The 12,428-nt window shown below is 37.0% G+C and overlaps 1 protein-coding gene across 6 annotated transcripts in view; it reads right to left on the reverse strand.

Moving 5' to 3' along the window:
- VPS13C (vacuolar protein sorting 13 homolog C) overlaps positions 1-12,428 on the reverse strand; it is a 182,356-nt gene that overhangs the window by 76,511 nt on the left and 93,417 nt on the right. For all 6 annotated transcript variants that reach the window (XR_012373649.1, XR_012373648.1, XM_073877118.1 and 3 more), the window contains 6 exons: positions 7,352-7,488; positions 5,400-5,556; positions 4,728-4,798; positions 4,184-4,243; positions 2,902-3,064; positions 1,001-1,117 (listed from right to left, as the gene is read on the reverse strand). Coding sequence is in view for 4 of the 6 variants with exons in the window: in XM_073877118.1 (XP_073733219.1) it covers positions 1,001-1,117; positions 2,902-3,064; positions 4,184-4,243; positions 4,728-4,798; positions 5,400-5,556; positions 7,352-7,488 (705 nt within the window). In the remaining 2 variants the exon portion in view is untranslated. The remainder of the gene's footprint in view (positions 1-1,000; positions 1,118-2,901; positions 3,065-4,183; positions 4,244-4,727; positions 4,799-5,399; positions 5,557-7,351; positions 7,489-12,428) is intronic.

Raw genomic sequence — 12,428 nt, forward strand, 5'->3', positions numbered from 1 at the left:
AGATCATAAGTGGTCATAGAGGAAGACACACACTATTTCTTAAACAGCCATCTCACAAGCATTTATTATGAAAATTAATGCTCTGATAATGGAGCATAAATGAATATAATTTGATGAATAAATATTCATTCTACAAAAAACTACATATAAAATAGAATCTTTCTATCCAAAAAAATTTTGGTTATTCTCATAATCTCTAAAGCCATAATGATTTCTAAAACAGCTCCTCAGTAAAAGAGAATGCCTACAGCTAAGAACAAGTAATAAGCTCAATCTAATACCATGCCACTGATGAAATACTTAGTAATATTTGTTGAACAGTACTTATTTTTAATCTTTTCTCAAGTGCTTATTATGTACCACTTTTCCAAATATATGTAAATGCATATATAATCCTACAAATAATTGTCATAAGTATCACAACAATCCCATGAATAATTATTACAACTACCTCCATAGGGAACTAAGATTCAGAAAGGTTAATTAATTTTCTCAAGGTCAGCTAATAGGTGTTAGAGCCAAAACTTGAATCTTGGCAGATTGGTTCAAGAACCCATGGTATAATATGAACCTATCCTTTTACCAAGCTGATGATGAGTAACACAAAATTTCTTTTAGGTACTTCTAGTCTGATGCTATGTATGTACAAAAGACAAGGAAAATAAACATAGTAACATTTTCTTTATTTAGTGAGGTGCTGTGATATTAATTTCTCAGTTTCTCTTTTGTATTTTATTCTGAAAATACAAAAGGAACATAAGCAATTAAGCCTTAGATTCTAAAATTTGAAAAATACATAAGAAATGTTTCATGTCAGCTGTGAATCATAACAAATTCATGTCTACCATTTCAAAGTACATCTTTGAAAAGTTTCTGCAAGTCTTCAATATAAGTAAACAAAACAATGACTCATAAGAAATCTACCATACACAAGCTCACTCTTCCTGGAGGTCTATGTAAAGAAACAGAAATACCTACACCAAGGAATATCATTACTTACCACGTATTCTAATATCTGCAATGTTACACTTCTGATCACAGACAAAGATATTAAATGCATTTAATTCAGCTATGACCTTTAAATCAAACACATCATCTTCAGAAGTACTGCTGGATACTGAAAAATAATAGAAAGCTTGTGATTAGCGAAGTGCAAAGATGATATTAACAGACTAAACAATGTAAAATTCACAAAACGTACATTATGAACTCAGAAGAATCAAAAAGGCTTCCATTAAGATAACATATGGATTTTGACTCAATTTTCAAATGCCAATCAGAAACTAGCATATTCCTCTCCAACTTAAGAATAAAGGCAACCTTTAATAGCACCTTGAAAACACAATTTGCTAGATGGAAACTTTCCTATAATTTTTCTTCTGGGAAAAAAGATTTAGGTCTATGAGACATAAACATAAAGGGCTGAGTTAAAAAAAATACAAAAAAATTTATAGTGCGTGTGTGTGTGTATGTATGTATAAGAATCACAATCAAATCGATTCCCTTAATCTACATTGGTCCAGGTCTTAACTGATAAATTTAGGACATATTTTTCTAGAGATCTGTCTTGCCTGAGGGAAACAGACCTTTTCCTATAATACTGTAAAAGCACAGGACATTAGTCCTTAATCACCAAGGTGATAACAGGGATTTTTTTTTTCCCTTAAGATGTAAATCAAACCAGGGCGCCTGGGTGGCTCAGTTGGTTGAGCGACTGCCTTCGGCTCAGGTCATGATCCTGGAGTCCCGGGATCGAGTCCCGCACCGGGCTCCCCGCTCAGCGGGGAGTCTGCTTCTCCCTCTGACCCTCCCCCCTCTCATGTGCACTCTCTCTCATTCTCTCTCTCAAATAAATAAAAAATCTTAAAAAAAAAAAAGATGTAAATCAAACCATAAAAACTCTAATCAAACCATTAAAATCAACTACATAGCATAACTGGAAAACTGTTTCTTTGGATTAGTAATTTTTGTAGTTTACTGTGAACTTAAACATTGCTCTTTCATTTATTCAACTGTGTGTGCACATGTATGTATATATGCATGTTACATAAAGAGGCATTTCCACAGGTATTAATACAGCAAGTACATTAAAGACAACAATAAAACTCTTTAACTCTAGTTTACAGGAAAAGTATCGCTCTGATCCCTGGTCAAAAAAAAATCTGATCTTTATATCAGATCTAATACTACTAAGAGTTTTACGCTTTAAAGATGTCAGTAATACAAATCACTCAAACAGGTAATGGTCTGAAAATTAAATTACTAGATGTTAGATATTCATACCATGTAATATGAAAGAAAAATAATTTAAATGACATTTGGCTTAAAAATAGGTGCATGTTCACTCAGGATAACATCATATCTAATTCATAGCACAAGCCATATGCTTGAGGAACATCCCATATGTGTGTGTGATTTAAACTCAGTTTTGGTTAGAAACCAAAGTGAGTCTTTATCTTCCATGATCTTCTTCCTTTTGTGACCCGCAAAGCATTTAAAATTGTTGAGCACCCGGTGGGTTTATGTGACTGACAGAAATGGGCCTTTGTACTATGCATGACTTTATTCATATTTTAATTTCTTCTGTTCTCACTTGCACTGAAGTGAAGGCTGCAGACATATCAATGCAAAGTCCATACAACTTTATTTTCCATAAAAGGTTGACAGTGAAATCAAATACAAATACATGATTAATATTAAAAATTTATTTTAAATCCCTCACAAAATTATCCTGTCCCTACCACAGGGATAAAATTTGCTCTCTTTTGAAAAATAACAATCTGTCAGAGCAGCTGTGATATTAAGGTGCTAAATATTTGTCTTAGTTTGAAAATATAAGTTATCATATGATTATTAAAAGTTCAGACAGAAAGTATTAGACCACGACTCAAAAGTTAATACCAGCTTTGACAACGATACTTCTGGACTCCCCCGCAAGTAGTTTCAGCTGAGATTCCTTCTCAGAAGAGGAAGGTTCAGAGGATGGAACAGCAGATGATAAAAAATCCATGAAGGACAGTAAAGCTTCCAAATGAAGTACTAAGTCTAAGGATGAAAATGAAACCTAAGATAATGAACAATTAGAAAGACAGATTTCAGCTATGGTGACATTTTTGTGTTAAGATTCAAACACAAACAAGTAAGTATATGTTGAAGAATAATTCGTTTAAGAAAAGATCAATTAAGGTCTTTTTTTTAAAATTTATTTTATTATGTTAATGACCATACATCATTAGTTCTTGATGTAGTGTTCCACGATTGTTTGTGCATAACACCCAGTGCTCCACGCAGAGCGTGCCCTCTTTAATACCCATCACCAGGCTAACCCATCCCCCCACCCCCCTCCCCTCTAGAACCCTCAGTTTGTTTCTCAGAGTCCATCGTCTCTCATGGTTCATCTCCCCTTCTGATTTCCCCCCCTTCATTTTCCCTTTCTACTTTTTTTTTTTAATATATAATGTACTATGCAGCCATCAAAAATAAAGAAATCTTGCCATTTGCAACGACATGGATGGAACCAGAGGATATTATGCTAAGTGAAATAAGTCCATCAGAGAAAGACATGTGTCATATGATCTCACTGATATGAGGAATTCTAAATCTCAGGAAACAAAATGAGGGTTGCTGGAGTGGTGGGGGTTGGGAGGGATGGGGTGGCTGGGTGATAGACATCAGGGAGGGTATGTGCTATGGTGAGCGCTGTGAATTGTGTAAGACTGATGAATCACAGACTTGGTCCTTTTTTTTTTTTAAAGAAAGAACTCATTCTTACAGTGTTAATCTCAACCAGACAATAAACAAACATTCTGCCCCCCTCATGCCTAACTCTAACTCTGACCTTAATTGGTGGGTTTTAAGGAAAGATATGGGAAGTATTAGCAGGCCTTAGGTCAATCACATTTCAGATGGGTCCAAGACAGACTATATAAGCTCAAATGTATTGTAAGCAATATCTGTACTGAGCCATGCTATTAGCTTCATCGTTAATTTTATTCTATTCCTAAAGCCAATATATAATTCAAATGTTTAATACATCCATCAACAGTAGGCCAAATAACCATGTATAAAATTCCCTTAAATAGTATATTATTTGTTGGTGAGGATGCGGAGACAGAGGATGGCTATAAAGCTAGATTTTATCATTAATACAACATTGCCTTATAGTGAATTAGAAAATATTTACCTTCAGTCTCTGTTTGGTATTGTCATGAATGGTTTTAAATTCTGGTCCATCGCTGTCTGCCTAGAAATAGTTAAAGATTAAACCACTGGGTTGAAAACACCAAGAATTCACACATTGGAAAAAATATATATATACACTTACATACATAGGTATATATACATGTACATACATATATATGCATATATATATTCTCTACTTTTCAAAGTATGCTACGAAAACATTATAAGCATATAATGTTCTATATCCTATAGAAGCAAAAACTCAAATTCCTTATCCTACTTAGTATTAAATGCCAAAGGTAGGGAAAAATGCTAGCATATCTAGATTATAACAAATTCGGATTACCAAAGAACTTTGTACACCCACTTATTCAACAATATAAGGGTAATTCACAAGGTTATTGTTGGGTGCTTGCATAATTCACTACAATCCATGAGCTTTAGAATGAAAAATTTTGGGGGGGAAAATTGAAATACTAAATATAGGAGAATTATATAACTTTATATATTCAAATATTAAAGAATCCTAGAAGGAAACCAGGTACCTTTGTCAGTGACATTTTCAGCAGGGGCTCCTCAGTTACATTAGAAGAGTTAATAATGTGAAGTGGCTCTCCTGCAGAGTCGAAAAGTAAAAAACACAGGGCAGCTCCAGTAAGTCTTTCAAACATTTCAAATGTACTTTAAAACAGAATTTTACCGTATACTAATCATACCTCGATAAAAGTGGCTTTGGAAAAAAAAAACTCCATTAAAAAATTGAAAAAAAACCCAGCACCAGTCAATTATAACTTTTGTAACATTTGTACTACTGGTATTATTCATTTGAATAAATCAGAAAGAATATATTGAAGAACAAAGCTATAAAATACATAAGCTAGGGATTATTCTCAATATGTTTGCTTTACTTAAAGTTACCCCATAGAGTTCCTATAAACTTTAAACATCCATAGCAACTTTAAAAGTTGGCTTAATGCATGTTAAAAAATGGACTTGAATATATTCTACTTTATGCTAAATATAGATATATAGAGAGATATATTCTTACTTTATGGCAACTACGTAGATAATAAATTTTTAAATATCAAATTCCTTTTTATCAAGGTAATAAATTAACTAATTATGATGACATTAATAAATGTGCTTACTATTGACAAAAAGGTAGGGACCACTGCCTATAACATGAATAATTTACACAGACTATAATTCACACTTACCAGGGAACTCAAAGCATCGCATACTAATTTTTTTTAGATAAGCTTTAGCAGTCAGGTCATAGGGTTTAACTTTAGCTTTCATCCCAAGCTGCAGGACATTAAGTTCATGTAAAGGCCTTCCTTCCTTTTCTGCTTTTTTCATCAAAGTAATCACAACCTAGAAAAGGCCCAGTATTACCACAAACAATTCCACTTATATACAATGAAGGTAAGTCAACAATTTCATAACCATCCAGAGTGATGTAATAAAAATATTCATACAATGTAAAGATGTGTACCACTATTTGTTCCTGGAAAATTGCCTAGTGTTATTTACTTTGGAAGGTACATTTATTTGAATTATTTTTTTAAAGATTTTATTTATTTATTTATTTAACAGAGAGATAGAGAGAGAGAGAGAGAGAGAGAGAGAACACAAGCAGGGGGAGCGGGAGAGGGAGAAGCAGGCTCCCTGCCGAGCAGGTACATTTACTTGTTCACATTTTTGAAACACCGCCACTATAATCTAGTGATTGTCAAGGCAAAATTTAAAAAAAAAAAAGTAGTTCTGCCTAATTCCCAGAAGTTCTAGTCTGATGGACAGCCTTTCATCTGGAAGTCTATACAATAAACGGTCAACTTTTATACTAATCCTAAGGCAAGATTTCTCAAGCTTGACACCATTGACATTTTGGGCTGGATAATTTTTTGCAGTGAGAAAGCAGACCTGTGCACTGTAGGATGTTTAGTGGTAATGCTGGCCTCTCACGCTGGTTGTCAGCAGCTCCCTCTCCCCAGATAGTGAAAACCAAAAATGTCTTCAGTGTCAAGTATTGGCCTGGGGAATGCAAATTGCCTCCCCTATTTCCCATGTCCTCAAGGAATGGAACTGTAATAATATTTATTACAAATGATATGAAAAACAGCTTATGGGTTTTCTATGCACATATGTTAATGAAGCCCATTTGCAAATAGAATGATACATCAATGCTTCAATTATTAAAGCTTATGTATCTTCAATAACTAATATTAACCAGAAAAACAGTAAAGTTTTAAGATGAAAGAAATTAGTTGCAAAGCATGTTTCAGATAAGAAAAGTAGAACCCATTTGTTTTAAAGTTTGTTATTTTTAACTCAGAGGAAGAACATAACCTCTACTATTAATGACAAAGGGATTTTGCAGGAAGTTCTTGCAAGTCCCTTTATCTACTACATTTTGTCATATACTCACACCTTAACACTGCCCCAGCCCCTTTCCTGATCCCCTTTTCTCAGACTCTACTTACTCTTCCTTAAAAGCTCATCTCAAATGTCACTTCCTCCAGAAAATCTTCCCTGACAGTCTCAGCCTGCTTAGATGCCCCCTCCTTACTATCACAGCCACAAGCTCCTCAGGCACATTTTTAATGGGAGCACTTACAAAATTTTAATTGTTTGTTTTCTTGTTAAGAGTTCAGAGTCTCTGCCTTTTAACTCTGTATCCTCAGCACTTAGCACATGCAATGAATATTAATGTGTGAATACAGAAGAGGAAAATCCATTTAATCTTTCCTCAAAGATCTGCAGATGGAAAGCAGACAGTAGTAATATAATATTTAAAACATGCAGACATACTGTGTTTTATTCTATTAAGGGTTTCTAAAATTTGCAAAGGATTACTCTGTCACTACTTCCCTTTCCTGACTTTCATGAAATCCAAAGCAAGCTACACCCCAAGTGTCCTAAAATCATTTGGGAAAAGCATGTTACAGGACACATGCTACCATGTTCTCTATGAAATATTGTATACCCCAAATATAACTCATCTTTCATAAACTCTCAAATTTACTACAAACTGCACTGCTACATACAAATTATAAATAGCCTACATTAAGATTTTTTCATCGATATCAATAATCTATGAGTTTTAGTAGAGGTAATTCCAAATATCTTTTATTTATTCACTTTACAGAAACAGATGAAAATTACACACCTCTTTGATTTCAAAATTCAGCAGCACATTAATGATGTCTGCAGATCTCATTTCTTCCATTCCAACTGTTAAAGTACCTTGGGAAGCATGTACATCTTGTTTTGCTGTAGAGGTTTCAAGTGGCCCTTTAATTTCACCTAAAGATGTTTAAAAGAAATTCTTTCACTTCTATCCACACATTTTTTTTCCATAAATACTCACTGAGGACATGTATGAGTACTCTGGACCTGTGAAAGCACTGAAAATCTACAAATCAGTAATACATAGATCCAGCCCTTAGAAAGCTTATGGTTTAGTAGAAGAGACATATACATTTAAAATACAAACAAACAGGGCGCCTGGGTGGCTCAGTTAGTTGAGCGTCTGCCTTGGGCTCAGGTCATGATCCCAGGGTCCTGGGATGGAGTCCCGCATCAGGCTCCTTGCCCAGTGGGGAGTCTGCTTCTCCTTCTCCCTCTCCCTGCCACTCTGCCTACTTCTGCTCTCTCTGTGTCAAATAAATAAAATCTTTAAAGAGAATAAAATTAAATACAAACAAAAGAAGCAGGCTATGCCTGGTCACATTAAGTAGACAAATGTTAATAGACTATAGAAAATACAGAACATGAGGGGCGGGAGCAGAGCAAGATGGCAGAGGAGTAGGAGACCTCGATTTCATCTGGTCTCAGGAATTCAGCTGGATAGGGATCAAACCATTCTGAACACCTACGAACTCAACAGGAGATTGAAAAGAATAGCAACAACTCTCTGAACAGAAAAGCAACCACTTTCTGGAAGGTAGGACATGTGGTGGAGTGAATCCGAGGCGATATTCAGGAGGATAGATGGCGGGGGAGGGGGCCTCCGTCAGCCGCTTCTGGCAAGTGATAGAGCCGCGGGGCACAAAACTGGAACTTTTGGAAGTCGGCTCCGCTAAACGAAGTCGCTCCAGTGGCTAAGCTGGGGGTGGAACCCTGACAGGACAGTGCGGACTCACGACCCTCGGGGTCACAGAAAGACTGAGGATGCCTGAGTGTGGCAGAGCTCCCAGGTATCAGAGCGGGGAAGCCGGCTGCAGAGACGGGGCCGAGGCGCAGGCTCTCGGGTCGGGGTTGCCAGAAACTGAGATGCGCAGCACAGTCGGGCCACTGCTCCTCCAGCAGGGACCCGACAGCAGCAGATCCAAGGAGAATCCCCTTCCTCCCCGGGGAGGAGTGCCGCGGGAGCGCACTGCAGGGATCTGCTGGGTTTGGAGACCCCACACAGGGTCGGGTGCCAGAGATAGAAACACTCGGTCACAGGCCGGGTGAGCACGGAGTGCGGCCAGAGACCGGGGAGACGGGAGTGACAGACTGCTTTTCTCTGGGTGCGCACTGAGGAGCGGGGCCCTGAGTTCTCAGCTCCTCCGGGGCGGAGATTGGGAGGCCACCATTTTCACTGTCATCCTCCAACAGTGTACGGAAAGTTTCCAGGGAACAAAAGCTCCCGAGAGCAAACCAGAGCAGATTGCTTAGCCCAGACCAGCAAGGACGGGGCAATTCCGCCTCCGGCAAAGACATTTGGGGACCACGGCAACAGGCCCATCCCCCAGAAGATCAGCACGAACAGCCAGCAAGCCAAGACCAAGTTTACCGATCAAGGAGAACAGGAGAACTCCAGCGCTAGGGGAATACTGCACATAGAATTCATGGCTTTTATACCATGATTCATTAGTATTTCAAAGTTAATTTTTTTTAACTGTTTTTTTTTTGAGTTTTTCTTTTTCCCTTTTTCAGCCAACATCTTATCAATCCCTTTTTTTAAAAAAACATTTTTATTTTTCATTTTTAGAGTCATATTCTATCCCTTCATAGTACTTACCCTTATTTTTGGCAGATATATATATAAGTTGTTCTCTTTTTAAAATTTTGAGATACAGTTTCTTCTAACATATCAAAATATACCCTAAATCTCTAGTGTATGGCTTTGTTCTAGTCTCCTGCCTGATCACATTCTCTCCCCCCCCTTTTTTTTTCTTTCATCTTTTCCTTTTTTTTAATCCTCTTCTTTTTTCAAACATCAATTCCTTTTTTAAAATTTTTTATAATTTGCATCTTTACAGTCATATTCCATCCCTTCATCGTATCAACCCTTATTTTGTACATATATAAATCTTTCTTTCTTTAAAATTTTAGGAGGCACTTTCTTCTAATAGACTAATATACACCAAAAATCTCGTGTGTGGCACTGATCTATGCACCAGCCTGCTCATATTTGATCATATTCTGTTTTTGTTTTGTTTTGTTCTGTTTTTGTTTTTATCTTTTTTTTCCCTCTTTCTTTTTTCTTTCTTTCCCTTTCTTTTCCCCTGGTTGCAGGTCTTTTCTGATTAGATTACAGTATATTTTCTGGGGACGTTGTTAACCTGTTAGCATTTTGTTCTCTCATTCATCTATTCTCCTCTGGACAAAATGACAAGATGAAAAAAATCACCTCAACAAAAAGAACAAGAGGTAGTACCGTCGGCCAGGGACCTACTCAATAGGGACATTAGTGCGATGTCGGACCTAGAGTTCAGAATCATGACTTTAAAGATACTAGCTGGGCTTGAAAAAAGCATGGAAGTTATTAGAGAAACACTTTCTGGAGAAATAAAAGAACTAAAATCTAACCAAGTTGAAATCAAAAAGGCTATTAATGAGGTGCAATCAAAAATGGCGGCACTAACTGCTAGGATAAATGAGGCAGAAGAGAGAATCAGCGATATAGAAGACCAAATGATGGAAAATAAAGAAGCTGAGAACAAGAGAGATAAACAACTACAGGATCACGAGGGCAGAATTCGAGAGATAAGCGATACGATAAGACGAAACAACATTAGAATAATTGGGATCCCAGAAGAAGAAGAAAGAGAGAGAGGGGCAGAAGGTATATTGGAGCAAATTATAGCAGAGAACTTTCCTAATGTGGGGAAGGAAACAGGCATCAAAATCCAGAAGTCACAGAGAACCCCTCTCAAAATCAATAAAAATAGGTCAACACTCCGACATCTAGTAGTAAAACTTACGCATCTCAGAGACAAAGAGAAAATCCTGAAAGCAGCTTGGGATAAGAGATATGTAACCTACAATGGTAGAAACATTAGACTGGCAACAGACCTATCCACAGAGACCTGGCAGGCCAGAAAGGACTGGCATGAGATCTTCAGAGCACTAAACGAGAAAAATATGCAGCCAAGAATACTATATCCAGCTAGGCTGTCATTGAAAATAGAAGGAGAGATAAAAAGCTTCCAGGACAAACAAAAACTAAAGGAATTTGCAAACACGAAACCAATCCTCCAAGAAATATTGAAAGGGGTCCTCTAAGCAAAGAGAGAGCCTAAAAGCAGCATGGACGAGGAAGGAATACAGACAATATACAGTAACAGTCACTTTACAGGCAATACAATGGCACTAAATTCATATCTTTCAATAGTTACCCTGAATGTAAATGGGCTAAATGCCCCAATCAAAAGACACAGGCTATCAGATTGGATTAAAAAACAAGACCCATTGATATGCTGTCTGCAAGAGACGCATTTTAGACCCAAAGACACCCCCACATTGAAAGTGAGGGGGTGGAAAACCATTTACCATGCTAATGGACACCAAAGGAAAGCTGGGGTGGCAATCCTCATATCAGACAAACCAGATTTTAAACCAAAGACTGTAATAAGAGATGAGGAAGGACACTATATCCTACTTAAAGGGTCTATCCAACAAGAAGATCTAACAATTGTAAATATCTATGCCCCTGACATGGTAGCAGCCAATTATATAAGGCAATTAATAACAAAAGCGAAGAAACACATTGACAACAATACAATAATAGTGGGGGACTTTAACACCCCCCTGACTGAAATGGGCAGATCATCTAAGCAAAAGATCAACAAGGAAATAAAGACTTTAATTGACACACTGGACCAAATGGACTTCACAGACATATTCAGAACATTCCATCCCAAAGCAACGGAATACACATTCTTCTCTAGTGCCCATGGAACATTCTCCAGAATTGATCACATCCTAGGTCACAAATCAGGTCTCAACTGGTACCAAAAGATTGGGATCATTCCCTGCATATTTTCAGACCACAACGCTTTGAAACTAGAACTCAATCACAAGAGGAAAGTTGGAAAGAACTCAAATACATGGAGGCTAAAGAGCTTCGTACTAAAGAATGAATGGGTCAACCAGGAAATTAAAGAAGAATTAAAAAAATTCATGGAAACCAATGAAAATGAAAACACAACTCTTCAAAATCTTTGGGATGCAGCAAAGGCAGTCCTGAGAGGAAAGTATATAGCAATACAGGGCTTTCTCAAGAAACAAGAAAGGTCTCAAATACACAACCTAACCCTACACCTAAAGGAGCTGGAGAAAAAAATAGCAAATAAAGCCTAAACCCGGCAGGATAAGAGAAATAAAAAAGATCAGAGCAGAAATCAATGAACTAGAAACCAAAAGAACAGTAGAACAGATCAACAAAACTAGGAGCTGGTTTTTTGAAAGAATTAACAAGACTGATAAACCCCTGGCCAGACTGATCAAAAAGAAAAGAGAAATGACCCCAATCAACAAAATCATGAATGAAAGAGGAGCGATCACAACCAACACCAAAGATATACAAACAATTATAAAAACATATTATGAGCAACTCTATGCCAGCAAATTAGATAACCTGGAAGAAATGGATGCATTCCTAGAGATGTATCAACTACCAAAATTGAACCAGGAAGAAATAGAAAACCTGAACAGACCTATAACCACTAAGGAGATTAAAGCAGTCATCAAAAATCTCCCAACAAACAAAAGCCCAGGGCCAGATGGCTTCCCAGGGGAATTCTACCAGACATTTCAAGAATTAATACCTATTCTCCTGAAACTGTTCCAAAAAATAGAAATGGAAGGAAAACTTCCAAACTCATTTTATGAGGCCAGCATTACCTTAATCCCAAAACCAGACAAAGACCCCATCAAAAAGGAGAATTACAGACCAATATCCTTGATGAACATGGAAGCAAAACTTCTCACCAAAATACTAGCCAATAGGATCCAACAGTACATTAAAAGGATTA

Source organism: Callorhinus ursinus, unplaced genomic scaffold (assembly GCF_003265705.2).
Source record: "Callorhinus ursinus isolate GAN/ISIS: 27379988/994484 unplaced genomic scaffold, GSC_fseal_2.0 scaffold25, whole genome shotgun sequence".
Classification (NCBI taxonomy): domain Eukaryota; kingdom Metazoa; phylum Chordata; class Mammalia; order Carnivora; family Otariidae; genus Callorhinus; species Callorhinus ursinus.